This window comes from Phoenix dactylifera, unplaced genomic scaffold (genome assembly GCF_009389715.1).
Source record: "Phoenix dactylifera cultivar Barhee BC4 unplaced genomic scaffold, palm_55x_up_171113_PBpolish2nd_filt_p 000007F, whole genome shotgun sequence".
Lineage (NCBI taxonomy): Eukaryota > Viridiplantae > Streptophyta > Magnoliopsida > Arecales > Arecaceae > Phoenix > Phoenix dactylifera.
Genome location: NW_024067666.1, coordinates 4,319,744 through 4,346,476, shown reverse-complemented (window position 1 = coordinate 4,346,476; position 26,733 = coordinate 4,319,744). Strand labels below are relative to the sequence as shown.

The 26,733-nt window shown below is 45.5% G+C and overlaps 2 protein-coding genes across 4 annotated transcripts; one reads left to right on the top strand and one right to left on the bottom strand.

The window, feature by feature from the left end:
* Nucleotides 1-10,742: 10,742 nt before the first annotated feature.
* On the top strand, nucleotides 10,743-12,882 carry LOC103704547 (scarecrow-like protein 23). The gene has a single exon (XM_008787890.4). The coding sequence runs from the start codon at nucleotides 11,240-11,242 to the stop codon at nucleotides 12,518-12,520; it is 1,281 nt and encodes a 426-aa protein (XP_008786112.3). The 5' UTR covers nucleotides 10,743-11,239; the 3' UTR covers nucleotides 12,521-12,882.
* A 951-nt stretch (nucleotides 12,883-13,833) lies between these two features.
* LOC120103784 (putative bifunctional dihydrofolate reductase-thymidylate synthase) lies at nucleotides 13,834-25,144 on the bottom strand. Of its 3 annotated transcripts, XM_039115802.1 has the most exons (13): nucleotides 24,908-25,108; nucleotides 22,740-22,802; nucleotides 21,996-22,534; nucleotides 21,522-21,921; nucleotides 21,336-21,380; nucleotides 20,634-20,699; nucleotides 18,759-18,820; nucleotides 18,585-18,659; nucleotides 18,337-18,502; nucleotides 17,234-17,357; nucleotides 14,945-15,051; nucleotides 14,625-14,807; nucleotides 13,834-14,219 (listed from the first exon to the last, which is right to left on the bottom strand). In XM_039115802.1, exons 2-12 carry the CDS (start codon nucleotides 22,800-22,802, stop codon nucleotides 14,697-14,699), a joined length of 1,758 nt encoding a protein of 585 aa, XP_038971730.1. In that variant the 5' UTR covers nucleotides 24,908-25,108; the 3' UTR covers nucleotides 13,834-14,219; nucleotides 14,625-14,696. The 3 variants fall into 3 exon arrangements, with proteins under 3 accessions (XP_038971730.1, XP_038971732.1, XP_038971731.1); XM_039115804.1 differs by lacking the exon at nucleotides 22,740-22,802 and having other exon boundaries at nucleotides 24,908-25,105; XM_039115803.1 differs by lacking the exon at nucleotides 13,834-14,219 and having other exon boundaries at nucleotides 14,714-14,807; nucleotides 14,931-15,051; nucleotides 24,908-25,144.
* Nucleotides 25,145-26,733: the final 1,589 nt, after the last annotated feature.

The window sequence follows — 26,733 nt, the reverse complement described above, 5'->3', positions numbered from 1 at the left end:
GGAAGGCAAGGCAGGAGGGAGACTTCGAGTTCACCACCAAATCCCCTTTCTCCCGCCAGATCGAGGATGAGCCGATCCCCGCGAGGTTCAAAATGCCTCAGGTGGAGCCCTACAGCGGAATTACCGACCCCCTCGACCACTTGGAGAGCTACCGAGCCCTCATGGCTCTACAAGGATCCTCGGAGGCCGTACTTTGTAAGGCCTTCCCAGCGACTCTTCGAGGGATAGCTCGGCTTTGGTTTTCTGGACTAAAGCCGAACACGGTGTCCTCCTTCGAGCAACTCGGCAGGCAGTTCGCTACCAATTTTGCCGCCAGCCGACGCCACCGACGAACGTCAGACTCCCTCCTGGACATCAAGCAGAAGGAGGGGGAATCCCTCAAGGAGTATCTGGACCGTTTTACTGCCGCCACGTGGGAAGTTCGCGAGCTAGACCAGTCAATAGCCATGTCGGCTCTGAAGACTGGAGTTCGCTCCTACCGATTCCTCTTCTCCATTGAGAAGAGCTTCCCGGCCGACTTCACCGAAATGTTGGCCCGAGCCCGGAAGTACGCCAAGGCCGAGGAGGCAGTTGCCTCCAGGCGGGGTGCGATTGAGCCCGCCTCAAGGAGGCAGAAGAAATGCCGCGAGGAGCGCAGCCGGCAAAGGAGCCGATCCCCCCGTCGAGAGAAGAACCTCCCCCGACTGAGGAGCCCGCCTCGGCAGCAGGGACGACCTCAGCGGAGGACTCCACCTCGACCAAGGTCTCCACAGCGGCCTCGGACGTACCAGGGAGGTACGAAAACTATACACCTGTTAATGCCCCCCGGGCCGAGATCTTGATGGAAATCGAGGGTCAGGATTTCTTTCGACCCCCGCCTCCTATGTGGGATACTGGAGTTCCCCGCAATCCCAGGAAGTACTGCCGCTTCCACCGAGACCGTGGGCACGACACGGAGGATTGTTTCCAGCTCCGGGACGAGATAGAGGCGCTCATCCGCCGGAGAGTACTCAATCGGTTCGTGAGAAACCGACGTGAGGAAAGAAGGCCGACGGAAAACGCCACACTGCCCGAGAATACGACAACAGGCCTATCGCCGACACCATTAATATGATTGGAGGAGCCTCGGTAGGAGCAGCCGCCCAGGGAGCCCCCCCGAAGCGCCTGCGTGCTGATGAAGTCATCTCGTTCTCGGACGAGGACTTGGAAGGGGTTGAGACCCCCCACGATGACGCTGTGGTCATCTCTATGATTGTAAACAGGTTTGATGTAAAACGTGTCCTAGTTGACAATGGAAGTTCAGCCAACGTTTTGTACTATCATGCCTACCAAAAAATGGGGTTGCCAGAAGGACATCTCCGGAAAATCAATACCCCACTGGTTGGGTTCACCGGGGACTCGGTCCCAGTTGAAGGTGAGGCCAGCTTCCTTGTCACAATTGGCCTCGCTCCCCGGGAGAGCACTGTGAGGACGGACTTCCTTGTGGTCCGCCTGCCCTCAGTCTACAACGCCATCCTTGGGCGGCCAGGGCTAAACGCCCTCCGAGCCGTGGTCTCAACCCGCCATCTGCTCATGAGGTTCCCCGCCGGCCAAGGAGTAGGCGAGGTCCGTGGAAACCAGTTGGTTGCCAAGCAATGCTACATGGCGGCCTACCGAGTAAGGCAACCGACTGAGGCGCCGATTCAGCCAACAGGCCCCTCACTACCCATGGAAACCCTGGATGCGAGGGACACTCTTTGGAAGAAGCAAGTAGAGCCTGGTGAGCTTCTTGTTCAAGTTCCACTACGAGAAAATTTTTCCGAGCTAACTGTGCAGGTCGGCTCCAGCCTTGGCGCCCGCGAGAGGAATCACCTCATCAGCTTCCTGCGGGACAATGCCGATATCTTCGCCTGGTCGCCCGCGGACGTACCGAGAATTGACCCTGAGGTCATGGTCCATCGACTTCGGGTGAAGCCAACCAGCAGACCTGTAAAGCAGAAGAAAAGAGGCTCCGCCCCGGAACGGCAACGAGCGGCGGCCGAGGAAGTGGATAAACTCCTTGAAGCCGGCTTCATCCGGAAGGTCTCTTACCCAGACTGGCTCGCCAACGTAGTCCTCGTAAAGAAGGCCAATGAAAAATGGCGCATGTGCGTGGACTACACCGACCTGAACAAGGCTTGCCCAAAAGATAGTTTCCCTCTCCCAAGCATCGACCAGCTCGTCGATTCCACTTCAGGACACCAACTGCTGACTTTTATGGATGCCTTTTTGGGGTACAATCAGATTCGAATGGCGCCAGAAGACGAGGAGAAGACGGCCTTCATCACCGACAAGGGCACCTATTGCTACAAGGTGATGCCCTTCGGCCTGAAGAACGCTGGAGCCACCTATCAGAGGCTGGTCAGCCAAATTTTTAAAGACCAGATCGGCCGGAATATGGAAGTTTACGTGGACGACATGCTGGTGAAGAGTCGAGCGGCGGAGCACCATGTAGCTGACCTCAACGAAACGTTCTCCAAGCTCAGGAGATACCGAATGAAGCTCAACCCCGCGAAGTGCGCGTTCGGAGTCACATCGGGCAAGTTTCTGGGTTTCATAGTGACCCAGCGCGGAATTGAAGCCAACCTTGAGAAAATCCGAGCGCTGCAAGAAATGACGCCCCCGAGGACAGTCAAGGAGGTGCAGCGGTTTACCGGGCGGGTTGCCGCCTTGGGGAGGTTTGTCTCCCGATCGGCCGAACGCTGCCTCCCATTCTTCAAGATCCTCAAGCGGCCAAAGGATTTCCAATGGTCAGAAGAATGCCAGCAGGCCTTCGAAGAGCTCTGAAGCCTTTTGGCCTCTCCCCCGCTGCTCACCAAACCGCAGAGGGATGAAGTCCTTTACTTGTATCTGGCCGTTTCTCCAGTTGCAGTGAGCTCAGTCCTCGTCCGGAAAGAGGACAAGCTCCAAAAGCCGGTCTACTACATCAGCCGGGTCCTCAGAGATGCTGAGACCCGATACTCCAAACTTGAAAAGACGATCTTTGCTCTCATTACTTCAGCTCGAAGACTCCGTCCTTATTTCCAAGCCCACACAATAACCATACTGACCGACCAGCCTATGAAGCAAATACTGCAAAGGTCGGATCGTGCGGGGAGGATCGCCAAATGGGCGGTCGAGCTCAGGAAATTTGACCTCGAATATCGGCCCAGGCCGGCTATTAAAGCTCAAATACTCGCCGACTTCATCATAGAGTGCACCCTGCCGGACGACCCCGAGCTGTCATCCGTATCCATAGAGGAAGCCCCAAGGCTACCATGGGTTTTACACTCGGACGGGTCTTCGACTTCGGGGGGTAGCGGAGCCGGACTCATCCTCACCAGTCCAGACGGGGTGGTGGCCGAGCAAGCCTTGCGCCTCGAGTTCCCGGCCTCGAACAACGAGGCTGAGTATGAGGCTCTCATCGCCGGGCTCAAGTTGGCAAAGGAACTGAAAGTGGAAGACCTGACGGCCTTCAGTGATTCCCAGCTGATAGTAAGCCAGATCCAGGGAGACTTCGAAGCAAAAGAGCCATCCATGCAGAAATATCTCCAAAAAGTGCGGGAACTCACGTCTACCTTGAACTCTTTCAGTATTCAGCACATTCCCAGAGCGGAGAATCTCAGGGCAGACCAGTTGTCCAAACTGGCGACCTCCCGCATGAGCGAGCTTCCCCAGGGGACAACGCTCGAGTACCTTCGGACGGCCAGCACGGAGGAGCCCGAGCCCACCATGTGCATCGACTTCGAGCCAAGCTGGATCGACGGATTCGTCTGCTACCTCCAGGACGGAACCCTACCCCATGACGAGACAGAGGCTCGCCGAATCAAGCGCCAAGCTCCCCGGTATGTCTTGTATGAAAATAGACTATATCGTCGATCATTTACTTCTCCTCTTCTCAGATGTCTCCGCCCCTCTGAGGCGGACTATGCCCTCCGAGAGGTCCATGAAAGAATCTGCGGAAATCACCTGGGGGGTCGGGCATTAGCCCATAAGATCCTGCGGCAAGGATATTACTGGCCCACGCTCCAGAAAGATGCGACGGATTTCGTCCGGAAGTGCGACCGGTGTCAACGGAACGCTAACATCCAACGCCGACCTTCGGCCCTGCTGACTTCCATCATCACCCCCTGGCCGTTTGCCCAATGGGGGATCGACATTCTGGGGCCTTTTCCCCTGGCCACCGGGCAAAGAAAATTTCTGGTCGTCTCAATCGACTACTTCACCAAATGGGTCGAAGCCGAACCTGTAGCCCGGATCACCGAGCAAAAGATGCGGGACTTCGTGTGGAAGTCCATAATTTGCAGATTCGGACTACCCCGTATCCTTATATCCGACAATGGCCGGCAGTTCGACAATGTCCACTTCAGGAAATTTTGCTCTGAGCTCGGCATTGACCACCGCTTCACCTCGGTCGCCCATCCCCAGACAAACGGAAAAACTGAGGTAACTAACCGTACCATTTTGCAGGGACTCAAGGCTAGGCTTGATTGGTCCAAAGGACAGTGGGTCGAGAACTTATACAACGTCCTCTGAGCGTACCGGACTACGTTCTGACTGCCCACGGGAGAGACCCCCTTCAACCTAGCATACGGCACTGAAGCTGTCATCCCGCTGGAAATTGGCCTCCCTTCTTCAAGGGTGGAGCATTACGACCCCGACACCAATTCTTCCCGGCTCAGGAACAACTTGGACCTTGTTGAAGAGACCCGAGAGGTCGCCCGGGTCCGTATGGCGACATATCAACAGAGGACGGCCCAATACTACAACTCCAGAGTCAAGCCCAAGCTCTTCAAAGTAGGGGACCTCGTCCTCAGGAGAGCCGAGGCTTCTCAACCGACCGAGCAAGGAAAGCTCGCCCCAAATTGGGAAGGGCCGTACCAGATCGCCCGAGTACAACGACCCGGAGCATACAAATTGAAGTCCCTAGAGGGGACTCTGATTCCGCGAAGCTGAAACTCCGAGAATCTACGGATGTACTACCAATGAAGCCCACAGGGGTTCAAGGCAACCAGGAATATGAATTCGATCTCTTTTCTACAAATAATTCGCCCATTTCAATGATTATGGTTCTCTTCTAATGTCGGGTCATCTGTGATCCTCAGATTCCTCGACTAAAATCGGGATGCCTCGAGGCTCGACCGTAGAGTCTCAAACTCCTTCGACCTCGGGAAGTATTGCAGGACGATGAAATATCGACTTGGCGCAAGATTTCTCGACTAAGGTCGGGATGCCCCGAGGGTCGACCGTAGAGTCCCAAACTCCCTCGACCTCGGAAAGCGTCGCAGGTCGACAGAGCGTGCCCAGACCCATCGACCTGGCGAACGATTCCTCGACGAAGGTCGGGATGCCCCGAGGGTCGACCGTAGAGTCCCAAACTTCCTCGACCTCGGAAAACGTCGCAGGTCGACAGAGCGTGCCCAGACCCATCGACCTGGCGAACGATTCCTCGACTAAGGTCGGGATGCCCCGAGGATCGACCGTAGAGTCCCAAACTCCCTCGACCTCGGAAAGTGTCGCAGGTCGATAGAGCGTGCCCAGACCCATCGACCTGACGAACGATCGCTCGACTAAGGTCGGGATGCCCCGAGGATCGACCGTAGAGTTCCAAACTCCCTCGACCTCGGGATGTATCGCAGGTCAGCAGAGTGTTCCCAGAACCACTGACCTGACGTAAGATTCCTCGACCAAGGTCGGGACGCCCCAAGGTTCGACCGTAGAGTCCCAAACTCCCTCGACCTCGGGAAGAGCCGCGGATCAATAAAGTCTTCCCAGATCCTCTCAACTTCGGCGGGCGTCATCGGGTCCGTAAGAGGCTCGAACCCCCCCCAACAAGTCAAAGAATGACTCCGAAAGTCGACGAGGAAAGGGAGCAACCCACTCTGCTCTGTGGAGTACAACTCTGGGAATGCAAAAGGTACATCCAACTCGACACTCTTCTTGTCATATTTTATCTACGCGCTGCTAGCGAAATCTCAGTCCAAGTCGAGACCTTATTTTGGCCAAAGTTGGACTACTCCTATGAGTCGGTTTAAGACTGACCTCCCATCAGCATTATGCATACTCCCGTCTGTTGAACCTTCATAACGACTTATGCAAGTCTTCGCAAACTAGGGCCTAACTCGGCCCCCATACGTAGACTCCGATGTCGAGCTATGAAAATAACCTCGACCGCGGGCGTATCGATCGAGTTCAAAGATGCTGAGGTGTTCTTTAAAAAGTCCCGACCCCGCTCACCGGGACCTCGGCAAAGTCCGAGGATGAAAATTATGGAACCCTGGCGACGGCTCGATTATTAGCTCATGCTCCCCCATGGAGAACAGCACCGACCCTTTCTATGATTCTGCGATCCGGGAGTCAAGTTCGGAAGCCCGACTAGACCCCTCGGATAGCGGCGTATACAAATCTCGCACAATCCTGCTTGAAGGATTAAGGCCCGATTTCGGTGCCTCAAAAACTTAAAAGCCCAATATGGCAACTTTGCAATCTTAGAATCCGGGCTATAGGACTTAGAAAAATTATCTAAGAACCTAAGCTCGGAGCTCCCTCCGATTGGTAGGATCAGAATTTGAGAAAGCTAAGATATAGCCAAGGAAGAAGTGCGACTCCGTTGAACAGCTCGAAAGCCAAGATACAAAGATAAAAGTCGGTGAAACGATAAATTAAGATTCCGGCCTCATTTACGACAAGAGAAGTGAAGATAAACACGAAGTGATAAAAAGGATCTTTCATTAATAAAGGGCCAGAAGGCCAAGTACAAAATTGGAGGTCGGCCATTCAAAAGTTGGGGAGCCGACCTCGATTACAATGAAAAAAAAAAATATACATCCGGGTCCTAAGGGGCGGCGATCGCGTCAGCATTCTCCTCGGGTCATCTATGGCGATGACCGAAGGGTCTTCAGCAGTTACGGGCTCGGGGTTTGCAGCAAGGGCCTCGGCGGGTGCCTCCGAAGTGCCTTCCAACTCGGCCTCCGCCGTCGCGGGCTCGGCGGCGTCACATTCATACAATCCCGCCTCGGATGTCAGGATGGCGGGAATGTCGTCCGTATCAGACCCATAACCCAGGTTCATCCTCGGACGAATTGTCGAGAGGTCGAACTGGGGGCAGATCCGAGCCATCTGCTTCTGGAAGTTGTCGAAGCCCCGGAGGAACCCGTCAACGGTTTCCTCCTCTAACATATCGCGGAACTCCTCCGACTCCTTGAAGAGCTCCACGGCGTTCTCGGCTCGCTCGAGCGCCCTCTTCTCCCGGGCCTCGAGCTGCTCGATCTTGAGGCGGAAGACCCCGCCCTCGTACTTGAGGCCCGCGACCTCGGACTGGGCCTCCCCCAGTCGCGCCTCCGAGGCGCGCAAGGCCGACTTGGCCAGCGAATGGGCGGCCCTTTCCTCCTCAAGCACCTCGACCATCGCTAGGCGCCCGGCCTCAGTGGCCTCCCTCCGAGCCTCGGCCTCGGCCAGCGCTGCCCCCAACTCGGCGATTTTCTTCTTAGCCAGCTCCAATTGCTGGCTGACTCGCCGGGTCTCTTCTTGACACCCTTGGGCAATGAACACCAGGGTGTCTACTTCGTGGATATGCTGCAAGAAGGAAAGGGTAAAGCAATTACAAGCTGAAAAACATAACATATTTACCAGTAGTCTATGGAACATCGGAAAAGTGGCTTACCCGAGCGGTATTGCGATAAGTATCGTCGACAATCTCCTCCAGCGGCAAGTTCCGGAACTCGGCCCGGTCCGCTGGAAGCATTGCGCGCCAAAATACGGCGCGCGCTACTTCGGCGTCGTGGATGGCAGAGCTCCCCTCGAGGATTGGGGAGTCCGGCTCAGCTGACTCCTTCCGAAAAACCCTGGAAGAGCTCGGCTCACCCAAGCTCGAGATTTCGGGGCCGCTCGCTTCGGGGCCCCGGGTCGGCTCAGGCCCCGGGCACCGCAATCGGATCACGACCGGCCCCTCCCGCTGGGCGATGGGGGCAGGACAAGGAGGGGCCGCTGGGCCTGCATCACTGGCGGCCTGCGTCCGCCCCAGGTCAGCTGCGGAGGCCCCCGCCTCTGGGCCTCTCGTCCCGGCCGATGTGGAAGCACCGGCCGACCTCGCCTTCTTCCGAGGCTGGGGAACAGCCCCCCCCGGCCTCGGCCTCCCGCCTCTTCAGGCGGGAGAAGAGCGATACGTTGCTGGTCGGCATATGAGGAATATCTGAAGTCAAAAATTCTCCTAAGTGTCAGACCAATGTTAGTAAAAAGAAAGAACAGACAAACAAAGAAGGTAATGCAACTACTCTTACCCTCGGGGCGCGCCGAACTCAGACCCACGCTCGCCAGGGCGTCCTCCCGTAGGAGCTTGGTCAGGTCGTACCCCTTTCCGAGGGCCTGTAAGGAGTCCAGGACCCTCAACTCCCTCCCCGAGGGCTCGGAGAGCCTGTTGAGAGCCTTCAACCGAGGGTGCCCCCACCTCGAGTTGAACCCCCACGGCACCTCGGACGCAAAGAAGAAAAATTTCCCTTTCCACTCATGAATAGAGGAAGGGGCACCATGAAAGAGTGACATACCGCCCCGAAAGGCGAAGTACAGCCACTCTGCGTCCGCCGGATTTTTCTTTAATAGAAAACACCGACGGAAGACGCTCACGGAGATCGGGATCCCATGCCCGAGACACAAGGACAGGAACCCGATTATAGTCCTCCACGAGTTCGGAGCAAGCTGTGCTGGGACGAGTTGGTACTCGACCAGCAAGTTGTTCACGAACTCGTGAACAGGGAACCGCAGGCCGGCTCAGAGCATCTCGCGATGAACCGCGATCCGACCTGGGGGCGGCCGCGTCACCCTATCTTCCGGCCCCGCAGTTTCGAGACGAAACCCGGGCTGGAAGAAGAACCGGGAGCGGATCAACTCCAACTCCTCTCCCGACAGACTCGACCCTACTTCCTCAGGACCAAGACCCATTTTACAGAAGAATGAAATGAAACTGAAAATAGAGGAGGGAAGAGGAAAAGGAACCCTAGCAAGTACGGGGTGGGAACCTACAGGACATCGCCGGAAATCGCTCCGGGCACCGTCGGCAAAATTTGGTTGAAAGGTGGAGCGAGGAAGAAGACGGCAAAAATACAAGGCAACCCAATAGAACTCTTAGGGCAGACTCGTGGGGTTTATATAGACCCCCCTGACGGCCCAGATCGACAGAATTGGTTCCCATCCCCCGACCGGATTGCGCCGCGTGTCGACCTCAGAAGTCGAGGCACCACATTCACTCCGGATCAATAAATCGGGTACAAAATCGAAACGCTGTCCCATCGGATCTCGCGGCCTCATCATGGGTCTGCAGAATCGGATCACCTTGAAAGACGAGCGGACGTCACCCCCGCTCCCCTCATTTAATAAGACTCCGGGACACGTGGAGCACCGATGTAGCCTCCACCTCGCCAGATCAATGATCCGCTAATGCGAGATCGGAAACGTCCGACCTCAGATCACGCCGCATGTTCATTTTGAAGCACGAAACCGCATACTCATTGATGAGGGGGGCCTCGACCACGAGATCGAGGCGCCGCCTCGTCGGGCCCGGGGACCCTCATCATGGGTTCGCCGCACGAAGCGATCTCGGAGATCCAAAAGGCGCCACCCCCGTTACAGCTGTTTCGGAAAACGTAAGGATACAAGCCCCATCATAAGCTCGCCGAATAAAGCGACCTCGAAGCGCCAAAGGGCGCGGGTTCCGTCATAAAGGCTCCGAGAAGCGTAAGAGTGCGGACGTGATTCCCTCCAACTTTGATAATAATCTCTACTTCCCGCATCCGAGCCTGCAAGCCGCTCGAACTCGGAAGTCGGGGGATAGTGTTGGGGGAATATGGTTTTTTCCCCCAGTGACACAATTACCCCTAAGGAGTCGCACAACCGCCGACCTTGGACAGCCGAAGTCGGCGTCCGACCTCGGAACATCCGACCTCAGAACCTCCGACCCGGAAAATTCCCGACACCCGAGGTCTATTCTTGTCAACCACCTACTACGGCCGTACCCCTCCGAGGTCCGGCCGAGGGCCATGTCCTGCCACTGCCCCGGCATTTATTGCGCATGACCCCTGCAAACCCCCAGTTCACTCAACAATTAATGCGGATCTCCAGCTTATTCCATAATTAATGCGGATCTCCGGCTTACTCCACCATTAATGCGCGTGGCTCCTGTTATCTACGGACCCGCAACTCCCCACGGCAAGTCAGCCCAGCAGAGTCCAATCAACGATGATAAGTCTCTGATCTCGGCCATACCTCCGACATCAATGCAATGATTCGCCCGATCGCGTGCTACCTCGGGTCGTACGACGACCTCACCTCCGACATCAATGCAATGATTCACCTGATCGTGCGCCAATCTGAGCAACATGCCGAGCCGTACAATGACCTCGCCCCATCACATCTCAGGTAAACCAACCTCCCTATAAAAGGGGGCCCTTGCTCCTCAGAGGGGGGTTGGAGATTCCGCACTCTAGAAGCACTGTTCTTCTTCTTCCCACACAGTTTGCCCCCCTTCTGACTTGAGCGTCGGAGGGCCGACGCCGGAAGACCCGGCCACCGGCTTTTCTGCAGGCACCCGGACGGAGAACACCGCCCGCCGACGGATCACCGCTTCCCTGTGAGGACTTGCCGCTCCCTCTCTTCGACCGAAGATCGCCCCCGGGTCCAATTTCCAGCAACAATTTTAAAGACTTATCTGGTGTTATCTAAGTTACCTTTTTATTAACATGTAAGTAAATATGTGTTAATCCAAAATGCAATAGCAGCTTTAGTTATCTTGATGTTTGGGAGTTGCACTATTATCCCCCATGACAAAGGCTTGAGTCTTACTTATCACTTTAATCCAAAATATTTTTATATAAAAATTTTAAAATAAATAAAAAAATAGCAATCCAAACCCTGGGTCCCATCACCTCAACCAATCAAATAATATAATTATCACTGAAGACAATCAACCCCTTTCCCGGCCTTTTATTCAATTCGGGAAACAACTAACGGACGCAAACAAATACAGCAAAACGACAGGCAGGCGGCTCCTAACGGATGCTGGCGTCAAACTTAACGGTGTCTCCGCGGCCGTAACGGCAGCCCTCCTTCCTCCTCGTCTCCTCCACCCCTCCTACCCCCAAAATTCTCGAATCCGAATTCCAGCAGTACACTCGTCTCTTCCCAAAATATCCACTCAGTTTTGTTTAATTCGTTCCCATGATGCTCCGGAGCCTCCTCCACCATTGATGGGAGCCCAACCTCCTCCGATCCCATGAGACCCAAGCGCTCCGACCGCGAGGACGAGGACCGGGCGCGCAAGAGGCAGCACCAGTCCGGCTCGCCCTCCGGCGAGGCGGCGGAGGAGAGGGGAGGCGGGGGAGGAGCGGAATCGAGGGGGCTCCGGATGCTGGAGCTGCTGCTCCAGTGCGCGGAGGCGGTGGCGATGGACCACCTGGCGGAGGCCCGCGACCTCCTTCCGGAGATCTCGGAGCTGGCCTCTCCCTTCGGCTCCCCGCCGGAGCGCGTCGCCGCCTACTTCTCCGAGGCCCTCCACGTCCGGATCGTGAGCTCCCTCCTCGGCGCCTACTCCCCTCTCGCACTCAAATCCCTCACCCTCGCCCAGAACCGACGAATCGCCCAAGCCTTCCAGGTCTACAATTCCATCGCCCCCCTCGTCAAATTCTCCCACTTCACCGCCAACCAGGCCATCTTCGAGGCCCTCGACGGCGAGGATCGCGTCCACGTCGTCGACCTCGACATCATGCAGGGACTCCAGTGGCCGGGCCTCTTCCACCTCCTCGCCTCCCGCCCGGCCAAGATGCGCTCCATCCGCATCACCGGCCTCGGCTCGTCCCTCGAGCTGCTGGAGGCCACCGGCCGCCGGCTCTCAGACTTCGCCGCCGGCCTCGGGCTCCACTTCGAGTTCCGGCCCCTCGAGGCCAAGATCGGCCACGTTACCGACCCCGGCGTCTTCGCCCCCCGCGACCCCCGGGAGGTCACCGTCGTCCACTGGATGCACCACTGCCTCTCCGACGTCACGGGCTCCGACCTCGGCACCGTCCGCCTCCTCAAGGCCCTCCGGCCGAAGCTCGTCACCGTCGTCGAGCAAGATCTGAGCCACGGTGGAGATTTCCTGGGGAGATTCGTGGAGGCGCTGCACTACTACTCGGCGCTGTTCGACGCTCTCGGGGACGGGGCGGAGATGGAGAGCGTGGAGCGGCACGCGGTGGAGCGGCAGCTACTGGCGGTGGAGATCAAGAACATCGTGGCGGTCGGGGGCCCGAAGAGGACGGGGGAGGCGAAGGTCGAAAGGTGGGGGGAGGAGCTCCGGCGGGCGGGGTTCCGGCGGGTGTCGCTGGCCGGGAGCCCCGGGGCGCAGGCCAGCCTCCTGCTGGAGATGTTCCCCTGGAAGGGATACACGCTGGTGGAGGAGGGTGGCTCCTTGAAACTCGGGTGGAAGGATCTCTCCTTGCTCACCGCCTCGGCGTGGCGGCCCTCGGAGCCGCCGCCGCCGGCCAACGACGATGGCATTCGCCACCACGTCGTTTCATGAGAAATTTTACCATTGTTTTTTGTTTTGCATGTTCATTATTTTTCTCAGTATCGTATCAAATCTTCCTTCCATCTTGCATGTTGAGATGATGCTGGTTTTAGCTGCCTTTGGAGACTACTGGGAGACGTAGGGCGGTGAAAGAGGATATGTAGCTTTATTTGCTGCTCACCAGTGAGAAGACGTGTCAGAAAGACATTCTTGAATTGTTTTCTTGTTTTTTTTTACTTCCTAAAAAAAAAAATTGTATCTTTTGCGCGAAGAAGGCTTTATCTTCCCTTCTTCGCGCGAATCTACTGTTGGATCGTGCAATGCGCAATAGAAACTTTCAAATAAATAAAAGAATTTGGAATGCTTTGAGATTTGTGTGGGGCACGATCCAATCTCGATGTTGCTAACAACCTGAGCTCTCTTTTGCGCTGATTATGGAATGGAATATACGGTGCTGTAAAGTTGACTGGTGAACTGAACCCGGTCTTGATGGCTTTGGGGATTTCTATTCCTCTAAAGCATGGGAATGGATGCATTACACAATCATTCGCACGAAAGCATACATGGAATGACGTTATTTGATATAAAATATGAATCAATCCTAAATTTTTAAAAAATACTGAATCAATTGTATCAAATATAATCGTATAATTTAGATGGCCTTAACTCTTTATGCGTGTATCATGATTCTTTTTTTATTTTTTTAAAGTTACAAGACAAATAAACTTTGTTAATAAAAGAAATTTCGTCCTAATATAACTCTTGGTTCCTATATTAAGATGCATGAGAGGTGGCAAAAAAAAAAAATTGTGCCATACTATTTTCTATGGCGAGCACATCAAAGAATTTTTATTCTAATACATGCCGTCAAATGTTATTCTTTAATTCTAGTAGTATTAGCTATTTTTTCTTGTAGAAGTTATTAATGATGCTCAAATCTTGTCACATATATATACATATGTATGTATGTATATATATGTGTGTGTGTGTGTGTGTGTGTGTAAGCATGTATGTATGTATGTATGTATGTATATATCTCTATATATGCATGTATGTATATGGATGTATATGCATGTATGTGTATGTATGCATGTATGTATGGATGTATGTGTATGTATGAATGTATGTATGTATGTGTGTGTATGTATGTATGTATGGATATATGTGTATGTATGTATGTATGTGTGTGTGTGTATGTATGTATGGATGTATGTGTATGTATGTATGGATGTATGTGTGTGTGTATGTGTGTATATATATATATGCCCCTCAGTAACATATGAGTGACAGTTGGGCAACTCACCTAATTAATTCAATCTCAACAATATGGAAGCTCATTAGATTTTAAATAAGGCAAATATTAGACATACAATCACAAACATTTACCCTGTTCAACACAAAAGTGCATGGAAGGCACTAGATAAGATCAGATGGGCACAGAGACACATTCTTGTTCCTTGGGACATCAGAACTCACAGATAGGCTCAAATTGAAAAAGAAAGCCAGAGTTCCACCCATAAAAATGTCAAAAGTCACCTCTTAGTATCAACTTTCAGAAATCAAAACAAAGAGAATAATTTCAGTCACCTCTCAGTATCAACTTTCAGAAACTTATAAGCTGGTCACTTTCTAGAAATATATGTGCCGATGGAGCAAAGACCTCTTGATTGTTATTTTAAGGGCCTCTCGACAAATAGGCATGCAGCTATACCTGACACAAGTGGGGGAAAGCATGACATAAAAAATATTTTATTAAAAAATTATTTCTACCTCGTGTGAGCCATGGAAATTATAATATTCTCCTGAGAAATGATACTTCTTGTCAACATAAGTCATTATTTTGATGCAACGATAAATTTTATTTAGGTAGAGCCTGCCCCAAGCCTTTGGTCAGTAGCCAAAGCTTGCGATATAAAAAGTGGATATGTTTTCTGGCTGTCAAGCCATTTTCTCAGTCAAAGCAAGTTCAAAAGAACCTTCTCCCAAGCTTGCCAACTTGTATTGGACCCGCTATTATTAGATTGAGTTCGTCATATAAAGTTCATAACTGATTTTTGATTAACTGGCGGTATTAAGATAACTTGCTAAACAAATAAGGCTGTGAAAGAGTGGTTACCTCTATAAACTATGCTTCTGACCACAATATGCAGAACAGTAAGACAAGTTCTCTACTCCAAAGCTGAAGGCGTTATATTGCCATTTTCATTTCTATCTTGTAGTGAGGGTCATACCCAACAAGCTCGAAGTCGGATGCAACAAAGGAATCTATTTCCTTCTTCAAAGGGTTGATCTTCAGAATCTGTGTTCAATGAACAAAAATTTGAGTGGTAATATAAAATCCAATATCTGGAAGGCTACAATTAACTTCAGACCAACCAATTCTTCTTTTATTCTACTTAATTCTATTATTAGAAAATTTTACATAGCATTGCTCACTGGGAATGGTTTTGGTTGCTTTTGAAGCTGCTCTTCTAAAGGCCTCACATGAGTTCTATATACATGAGCATCTCCTATAACATGGATAAAATCTCCAGGCAAAAGATCTGCATCCAGAAAAAAAAAACGATAAATCAAAATAATAACAAAAAGAACTGGTCCATCCAAGGAGACAAAAAAATGTATCTAGACAAAATAAAGGAAAAGGGTCATTAATATGTAGCAATCTCATCAGTACGATTTTATATGGAAATGGTTTCGAATAACTACAACAGATTACATCCATGGTTCTATATGCATTATGCATCCTGGTTGGACCCCATAACCTAATTTGCAGAGGCGGGGGAAAAGCAAGAACCAAGGAGATTTTCATCAGCACATATATAAATTGCCCCCCCAAAACCCCACCTGCCCACCAAATCTCAAAATAGAAATAATTAAAAAAATACTGATAGAAGTAGATGATAGCTTGAACAACTAAATATAAGGTGGAATATGCACTAAAGCAAGGAATAGAGTTCATACCAAAAGGTAGATAATAAACATGAAAGTAAACACCTTTAAGCATCCTTCAGACCTTCCAAAGACAACTCCATAATATCTCATTTCTATCTATGCTTAAACTGGCTTCTTTAGATAGGTATAATTAGGATCCTAAATACTAGAGGGAGCAAATTACTGCTGGAACATTAAGGCTTCCTGCAAGATCCAAGCCTTTGATTGCCTAGTCATCTAGAATCCTAGGGTGTCAAATTTGAATGAAAATGCACGTTTTCGGTCAAAGATGAGAGCATGAATCACGTGCTTCTTTCCTTCACCTGGACATTGTGGCAAGCTTCAAGTTTTGGTAGAGTTATAATTTGGTGTCTGAAGACATACAAAGTTGGTTATTAGCTTGGAGAGCTCACAACTGCAGTGTGATAGAGCTACAAAAGAATGGAACTTGACATTCCATATAGTTCAGTAGGCATTTGGAAAGAGTCATAGAAGCATTCTCTAGAAAGCAAGACAGTAGTATCTTGATTATTTGTAGTCCACCATGTTCAACTTCTGATTTGCCAATGAACTCCAATTTGATTTTTCTTTGTTTTTTCATGCCAATATTCTCTTCCCCTGGGATTTCATAAATAATCATATTGCCAAGCAGAAAATCCAAACCTTGACAAGGCTAATATAGAGACAGAAACTAGGAAAAGTATCAGAGTACAACAAATAATGTCAAGCTAATAATTGAAAGCCAGGATTTATCAAATGAGAAATGGATAACTAAATCATTCAGAAGACTTAAGCTAAAGACCAAAAACAAGAAAAAAGGAAAAGAGGAGAAGAGAAACAAAAAGAGAAGAAGAAGAAAGGAGAGGGGGAAAAGGTGAAAAAGAAAAATAGAAAGAGGGTCAATTACAACTTCTGGCATCCTCTTTCTGTTTATTAACTGCCCCCCCTAATGAATTCTATTTTTTTATGTTGTGTCCATTAAATTGAACAAGATGCATTATAACTGGATAAGATTCTAAGTTTGTTTTCCTTCCACCACTTCCTTTTTTTTGGGAGAGGGGGAGGGGGGGCTGGGGAAGGAGGCGGGTGTTGGATCTTCATCGACCTGGGGATGGTTCATTGCCTCCAGGGCATGGTTGTGTTTCTTATTGCTGAAAATTTCAGCAAAATGTTAATAAGATATTCCCAGATCTTTGTTTTCTGTAAGAGCTCCCATCAAGAGCATTACCACATGTTCTTTTTGTTACCTAAGATTCCAAACCATACAATACTTTTTGGGCCTTATTTTAAAGCATTGTTCCTCAAGTCACCAAAGTCAATAACATCCAGGACAACCTCTCAATTTCATCTATCCAACTATTATTCTTCAAGATAAGTATTACCCCTATTATTTTGTACAGTATATCCAAGGCAAACAAAAATTATCATGACTATAATCTCTTGACCATCAATTTTGTCTAGGGCCTCAGTTCATTTTCATTTCCATCTATCAACAATGCATTATTTCCAAATAATAAACACCTCAGCACATTTAACTTCCAAAGATCCTCCCAAAATATCAAAAGCATCTATATACTCTTCTTAAAATGTTCACTGCACTCTAATAACTCTGTAGTTTCTAACATGTGGATCATCCATAATAATAGATAGCTAGTTTTAACAATCATATTCGGATGTATTGACTTGCTGGCATCAAAATATAATCATACCCAGGCAGCTCATGAATATTTAAAGTTACCAGTTTCTTAAGTATAAAACAATCCAACAAATTCTGTGAAAACAAAGATAACATACCGCAAACTTGAGCGATCATGCATGTCAAAAGTGAATACGACGCAACGTTAAATGGCACACCAAGACCCATGTCTGCAGACCGTTGGTACATTTGGCATGATAGCTCACCATTATCCACATAAAACTGGGGAGAAACAACAACTTTTATAGATAGAAACAGAAAGAGGAATCATGCACTGGAAAAGTATGATTGAAATCTAAATAAAAAATAATAAATAAAAATAAATTACATGTGTGACCGAAGTCATCCCACAGCAAGAAAATGTTTTCAAATATCATTTTCACATAGCTTCTAAAGTCCCTGAGATCATTCCACTCTCCCTCCAGACACACACACACACAGAGAGAGAGAGAGAGGGAGGGAAGGAGAGGGAGAGGTTTCCAACCAGTGAATAACCTGAACAAGCAAATTATCAAGCATTCATGATAGATGAGACTATTGATTTATGCTAAAGGTGAAAACCTTAATGTTCATAATGTGTTAAATGGGCATTTTACTGCAATTGGCAGCAGACAAGGATTCTCAGATGGGCGGACTGAAACAAAATATGGATGCTTTTGGGTAAATGAAACTCTGCCGCCTGTTTTGACTGCCATTTAACTGTAAATTCATGCCCAAGTTCCAATTATCAATTAGTCCATAATATACAATATCTATGCACCTTCTACATGGGCCAGGAATTAAAAATTAAATAGTTATAAAAACCAAGGTCCAGGAATAAAATTTTCTAGTCAGCAAATGACGCATAGCAGTCAAAACAACTGGAGTTAATTTTCCCAATGCATTTGCTAGCATTCTACATGCTAAAAAGAGTAGTTACTAATTGTCTTCTAAGAACATTTCAATGTTAATCTTGCATTGCTTTACAGACAAGAAAAGGATGTGGCAGTAATGTCAAGGCTGGGAAAAGTATAAATATCAATAGCTCATTTCTGACACTGTTGCTCCCAATGGATTGTGCTTGTCCTTACTTTTTTAAAAAAAAGTAACAAGCATACAAAACCTGAATATGATTACTGAATAACAAATTCAACAGCTAAAAAAACCTACAGTGGTGCAAATATCAGGTTCATATATTTAAAATTTCTGCATAATCACTAACTTGTGCAAACATGTGGCAAGGAGGAAGGGCCATTTTCTTGAGATCCGAAGGATTCCAAGCTGAGAGAATGATGCGACGATCATCTGGATTGTTCTTTATTTTGTCAATTACATCCAATAGCTGATCAAATCCTTTTCCAGTGTAATCAGCATGCATGCCAGTGTACCTGCAAAATATGTGATTCTAGGTTAGAGGTTTACCAAGTCAGAGCAGAGATAGTTGGACAGGTTTCCAAAATTATATCATACTCGGCACCAAAGTGTCTCCATTGAAAGCCATATATTGGTCCTAAGTCGCCTTCTTCTCTACATGATAAGCCAACACTGGAAAAAGAAATTTAATGACACCAGATAGCAAGATTCGATGGTAATCAAAATGTCAAATTTACAGTAAAGAAGATAAATTGAAAGCAAGGTGCATGCCTATCAAGGTACTCTCTCGATGCATGGCCGTCCCAAATATGTACACCCTTTTCCTGTAAAATCTGTCCAACGAATAGAAATATTTGTCACAGAATTGCAGCCAGACAAAATAACTTAATGAATGGTTCAGAGCTCAAGATGTACATGGCCACTATGCAGTTCACAGTTAAAAAGAGATTTGTCTGCTAGAATGTGTTAAAACAAAGACAAAACTAGCAAAATAAACTTCTATTCCAGAATGGGATACCAAATGATGTTCGTGTGCACCATATAATTCATCAAATAATTAGTCGAATCAGCAGCAACCTAAGCTGTGGATGGCCATATCCAGAACATAGGTCTTGAAAAAATCTAGTAAATGCTTGCACATAATTGTCGAATATATATTAAGATTAGCTGGCTAATAGCAAGACTTCCTATTCATTATCCAACTCAAATTATAAAAAAACTAGAGTTACAATCCCCCAAAAGTAGCTAGCCCAACCTGTCAATCCTGGCCATCTTGAAAAGAGACAAGAACCTGGTTGATTCAAGAGAACTACATCCAGACAAAACCAATACAGCTCATGTTCAGGTTGACACCTTAAGTGACAAGACCCAACCTGATCCCACAGTGCATCACATTAGATTAATATCAACATACATATCAAACATAGCATACGTATAGGATTCAAAAGTTATCACAGACATACAACAAACCCTATAAACTTCAATCTCAAATTCTTAAATCAACCATCCACCACTTAGAAATCACTTCATGACTGAACTGTCTTCAACTGAACTTAAATCCTTTCCAAATTACTATGTTATTTCGACTTGTTAGCTAGTAAATTTCTTTGTTCCAGATCCCAACATCTCAATCCTATCTAATTTCATTTACAGTTGGATTGTTGGTTTCAGATCAACTTCAAATATTGGTGTTCCAGATTGCGATACGTCAGACTTGGCTGCCATCTAACCAACTGCAAGGTTGGGTTGAACTACCAACTGCAAGGTTGGGTTGAACTATGGTTCACATATCACCGAACTTGCCCCTTCATAGGCTTTTGAGCTCCAATGAGTCTGATAGGTGCAATGTAGTCATGAAGTGCTGATCATAAATAACCTAAAATCCATTTAAACTAGCAATTTAATAGCCATCGGTACAAGGTACCTGAATATGTATCCCAACACACAACATCATCAGAAACATTTACAGCAACATGTTGCAAATGCTGTGCAGATTGTATAACAGGCCTCGTTAACATAGAATAGGTTTCATCAGCATCTTGACACCAGAAAGCCACTAGGATAGCATAACCAGAAAAGATCATTTTGGTGCCATTTTCTTCTCATGTCATCCATCAGAAGATTTAAGATTGCATTAATGATATACATCGCCAAACATTTTTGCATCATTTCAAGAATTCAAAACTACCTTTACTAAAGCTTCAACATCCATCGGGATTTCACCAAAACTAGTCAAGCGATGCATGGCTGATTTCTATGCATTACAATAGCAATTTTTTTTCCTTTCTAGGGGAGTTATTGCAAATAACCCGATTTATCCACCATAAATCGTACATTACATATCATTTCTTCCTTAACCAATAAAAACATGAAACTAAACTGGCAAATAGGAACCAGCATTTGAAACAAGTCTTACTCAATACAACCTAAGCAATTCGATAAATAGAAATGATGCATGAGCTAATCTAGATTATAGAAACATTTGAATATAAAAGAATATAGGAGCATTGAATTCGATAACTAGATTCATAAGCTAATCTATCACAGAAACATTTCAATATAAAGGACAGGAAAATTGATGATGGTGGTGGTGGTGGAGATGTACATCACAACTGATATACAAATTACCCTTAATATGTTACCCACCTTTGCATTTGTCGAACCACTGATGAACCACAAGAGTTCTTCAACAACACCTCGCCAAAATACTTTCTGCAAAAGCAACCATATACTGATATTCTGTGGTACTATAAAATGCAAGAAAATGTACATCCATGTCATGTTGACCCTTAGAAGGCAGCGGGTAACCTCTTCATAATTTGTACGGTGAAATTACTAATCATAAGATCATAAGTAAATTATAGCATCCAGAAAGTAAAATCATGATTAGACAACAACTAAAGTTGAATCAAGCTTTTGTTTGCAAGCAGGTGCATATGGTGGGGGTTGTGGGGGCCACTGTGAGCAGACAAAATAATTTTATATAGAAACACCTAATTTTCTATAAAAAGATAAAGCAAAACTCTTTTCAAAGTTCTGCAAAATTACAAAAGCAAGACACACCCTGCATTTATGGCACATTTACAAATAATTCACCAACTAACATAAATAACCAGGAAGCATCTGAGCATGTTCAAAATATTTTTATTAATGTGTTTCTAATACCCCATATTGACTCTCCACTCAACTGACATCCTCAAGTTTTTTTTAAAAAAATTCCAAATAATATTTCTAGCAATTGCTACCTGTGTACTTGCTGAACTAATTCCAGATCTCAGTTTTGTGATCATAAACTCTAGCATACTGCGGACACAAACATCAAGATTCAAACAAGATAACAGGCAGTACCTTGGTTGTAAGCAGCGGAAAAGATCTTCGCAGATTAAACCGCATCTGTAGTGCAGGAAGACAAAATTTTAAGATGCTTGTGTTTTTTTATTGAAACAAATTTACTGGCAAGAAAAGTGTTTTTTTATTGAAACAAATTTACTGGCAAGAAAAGTAGACAAGCATTTACCAGAAAAACAGGCATACCTGACAACCAAATTTTGATAGTGTTCCAGTCCCTGTCCTGTCATTCTTTTGGGCACCATTTGCTATGACATCTTGGACAAGTCTAAGATACACATATTCCTCATGTCTTTCATGTATCATTTTAGGAAGAAATGAGAACCTTTCAACCTCAAACTTATTCAAATATAATTTACCATCAGTTTTTTCCCCATCATGCAGAGCATGAAGCTCAGTAGCCGAATGTCGCACACGAACATATGTCACAAGAGAATACCTGATATTGTTCTCTACCAATGGGAAGGATGAATGCCATGGTTGAAACACCGAAAAATCAATTGGAGAGATGAAAGTGTCACATTCAATTTTTGTTTCTATGTCTGTGAGATGAATGGCTTCGCATTCAGGTGCATTAAGAGATTCCCTGCAATTAATATTGTAAATATTTCTGAACAGCATAGATACAGTGAATACTTAAAGGGGTTAATTAAAACTCACCTTAATACCTGGCCACCACCTATAACGAACACTTTCTCAATTGACAAACAATAAGGGGTTGCTGCTAGCAGCTTTAAGGCAGAATTCATGCTTCCGCAGATAACAACATTCTCAGCTGTTGCAATATCAAAACTCCCAGAGCGAGTCAGCACAACATTCAAACGACCAGGCAGAGGCCTATTCTGAAGAGGAATGCTTTCCCATGTTTTCCTACCCATTATCACAGCATTTTTTTTTACAGGATCTGACACATTCATAGTAACCTCCTTGAAAAATTTAAGGTCAGATGGCAGCTTCCATGGCAACTTCCCATCCTTCCCAATACCCATATCTCGAGTGGCAGCAACAACAACCTGAAAAGTCCTTTTAGGATCATGTTGTGCATTACCATTTGAAATGTTTGCGGGAATGTCACCAGCCATAACTGGAACAGAATGGCAATAGCTGCACTTTATCCCTTTCTTAAAAATTCCAACTACTGAGCAATGCCTCTCAAGTCCAATGCGAGATAAGCAACTTTTGCTCGAAACTGGTACAATCTGAACATAGTAAGACAACTAAAAAAATTAGACATGATTAATGGAGGTTAAAGAATCAATGCTTTGATGCAACCAAGACACACGTCAACAAGACAAATAAGAAACACAGCAACACTGAAACTGGAACTTGAAACAGAAAAGAAAACTGTAAGTACAATATGCAACATCATGATATGGCAAAAACTGCAACATGTATGTACTTAACATGTATGCTCGAGAAAACCTTGAAAGCTATGTTCCCAGAGCAGAAAATCCTGAATGTCATCATCTGGACCAAGAGCTAACCACAAGTAACTAATCATGATTCACAGCAGATACTTCAGGAATTAGTAAAAGAAAATAAAATGAATACTGAAAAGAAGACCAAGTATGATGAGATACAGAAAAAGATGTAATTTGCTACAATTTTCTAAAATTTACTGACACTGCCAAAAATATAAAACATCTTTCCATGCTGATAACATAAAATTATGAATAAGAAAAGAATAAATGTTTTGCATGGAAAAATGCAAAGTCCAAACTTAACCACACTATATTCCAACATTGATTACTATAATTTAATAGAATTACAAGCATGTTCGCTATCACGAAACTAAACAAGAGAATTTCTAATAAGTACAACCCCAATCCCCTTCCACTGGTATCTATCTGAACAACGACAAACATCAAGACAGTGCTAGCAGGAAATTTAACTGATCAGTATCTTTGAAAAGCTTATTACTTTTGCATACTTGGAAGTGAGTCAAGTGGCACAATCTGGTGATGCTTTAATTTTCAAGACCTTGTGGTTTAAAACATTCTTGTTTCCCATTTATATTGGCAGCAAGATACTTACACTAACTGGTAAAATGACCTCTTGGTGGATTTGTTGCATAGCACGAATCTGCAATACCTTAGGTTTTTCGCCACCATACCGGACCAGTCCGGTTCGGTATACTATGATTTTTCATACAGATAAATATTGTAAATTACCACAGGAAAGCATGTGAAAATCGATAGAAGGAGGCTATGTTCTCTAAAATGCTTCTTAACCTGAACATTAACTTATCTTTTCATACCCTTAATCTAAACCATTGTCCTACACGATGTTTTAAATTTTCAACACAATAGAACAGTTCATTTCTACCCTAAATCCTGGAAATGAGATTCTAAAGCCTAGGAGTGAAGTCAAACCGTTTTGGTCAAATGTGTTATAGGTACAATGGAAATAATGTTGGATAGACCTTACTTTTCAATTGGCATGTGCTCTTAAACAGTAACTGAAAAACTTGCTCAACATCCTTAGAGGTAACAAAGGATACATATATGAATAAGCCGTGCTGGACTTAGAGAAGTTGTAGAAAACAACTTTGAAAGAAGAATGTATGCATGGAGACTAGAGAAACCACCATAGAAAAAGCCTTGAAAAGAATTGTACAGCTGTTCTATCAAACAAAAATGTCATTTCTATCAACTCAAGATTCGTGCTCTCTATCCACTCGAGTATTTACATCTTTTCATTGTTCTCCACAATCCAATGCATCGAACATGCACATATTCCCTGCAAAGATCTCTATATGCATGTACCAAGCTGTATGTATAGCTGTTTAACTTAACAATAAACACTGTAAAATAATGCAAGTATCGATTGCTCTCCACGCCGTAAGTCAACGTTATTTGACAAGATCAAAACACATTTTATACCTTCATTTGAAAGTGTCTACGACCCCACCATTGCCTCATAACCATTAGATATATAATTGGCAAATGGCCAATATCTAAGCCACGGAGCATCTTGTGAACCCTAGAAAGCATCAATATTTTCCTTTCTTTCCGAAGAAAAACAGAACCCTAGAACACATTGTCCAGTGCCTGAATAACCCACATCAGGTGATTGCCAAAAGTTCCCTTCGACAACTTTTCCAAATAATCCACTTCATACCTCCATTGACTTTTACTCAGCAAAGAGAAAAAGCGAATAGAAAATGATCCGATGAGGCCATGAACACATTCCCAAGCACGAACAAGATTAACATTACCTAGCACAATCTATTTCCAAGAAACCTACCCCGCTAAAAATAAAAAACAAACCAAGAAATGGATAAGCATATAAAATAATAAAATCCAACATTCTTTCGCCTTCAAAACAAAGAATATAGGATTAAAAGAGACCGAGACAATCGCATAGGGTAAACAATCACGCATATAAATTAAATTAATGGTTATCAAAGTTAATAACTTTTCGATCTTGAAGCTCAGAAAGTAAGAAAGACAGCGGATTGAGGTCATTGGTGGGACTAGGGTTCACTCGATTCGAATAGGGGGAAATATAAGAGCAACCTAGCCGTAGAAATCGTTAGAAACCGAGGGAGGAAAAGGTGAGAGCTCGACTACCTTGGAGGACAAGCGCGAGAGAGGGGAGTTGATGGTGACTGGTGAGGAGGGGGCGCGGCGGCGGAGGGCGGGGACCGGTCGCTCTTCCGACGGAGGCGGGGATTGCGAGATTGGGGGATTTTGGGCTGATGAGGTGGAGGCCACGTTTTTATATCGCCTCGCATTCGAGGGCCGGAGAGAACGAAGGGGAGGGCACGGGCGCTTGTTAATTGCGCCATCTTGAGGAGACGAGATACGGCGCTATGTTTGAAGAGTTTGGGTCCCCCCGGAGGGAACCCAAAATGGCACCTATAATACAAATCATAAAATATATGGACGTCAACGTCCACAAGAGGAGAGAGTTTGTAGTAAAATATGTAGCAATCCCGCGATATAATAGGTGACCAGAAGGAGGTGCAAAGATGCATATATTATAGTATGTATGAATGGTTGTAATTTCTCGTATATGATTTAGATTTTTCTTTTTAATTTTTTTGAAGTACTTTTATTTTTATTTTCTAATTCGATGAATCCAATCCTTATTTTGAAAAGTTACACTTTCTTTTTCAAGGTAAGTAGTTATTTAAAAAATATTTTTTTGATAAAAATGTGAAACTGCAAGTGTGTATGGAGTGCATATGTATAATAACGAAGCTCGAGAAGTTAGCAGTTCAATGTGTGTATGTTTGTAGGGCTATACTAAAACATATATTTTGTTAAACATTTTTAACACAAACTCTCCAACATACACAAACATGCATGGAGGCACAAGGATTTCATTTGATGTCATCGTCAAATATTCAGTTTTACTTATATATTATTCGTTTTATTTTTATTATTCTGGGAACATAAATATATTTGATGGTCCCAAATGTTTCCCATTCAAATACCTTGTTGATGCACCTCACCTCTGTCAGCCCTACTTCATTCTGTGGCATTCCTATTTATCCCATGACTGATTCACATCACTCTTCACCCATGCATACTCCATTCTCTATTATCTTTTTCCAACTGAATGGCTTTGGCCATTTCTGTGCTTGCAGTACAAATTTTTTTTTCTATAATTGCAAGACATACAGAAAGAATTACAGAAATTCACATAAAAAGGATGCAATTTAAACTGTGATTATCAAAACTATATCAAAAAGCATAATAAATGTCTTCCTTCAGGGGATAGGAAGATATATATATATATATATATATATATATATATAATATATATATATATATATATATATATATATATATATATATATATATATATATATATATATATATATATATAGTAGGAATCAAAATGAAATAACAATAGTTGTATCGTAGGTGTAGAATTTCTCAGAGGATAATGAGAGAATGGAAAGGAGGTTGCAAGGTGGGAACCTCGTCTTAGAATTTCTCAGATATGCTAAACACTAAATCAATTATTCATCAACTAAGTTCTACTGTGATCAAGAATCCAACAATAGTTTTAGGTGAGGCAAGGATTATTATATACTTGACTAACTATTATTAATTTGTATAATTTCTCTTTAAAACTCCAAGGTATATACTTATCTTATAATATTCCAAATACATGCTTCACTTTATCTAATTGGCTCTAGTTCTATCATACACATCTTCATTTATCTTCCTATTGTTTTATAGTATAGATCTAAGTAATTAAGAAATGATCATTTTTATGGTAGCTCTTAGTCATAATTTTCTATTGGTATCATATTTTTATTTATATTTTACCAAATATACATTTCATATACTTTATTTTTGTTCTATTAATTTTTAAACCCTTTTCCAACTAAAATTTTCTCTAAAAATTAATTTTAGTATTTAATCAACATTATATCATTCGT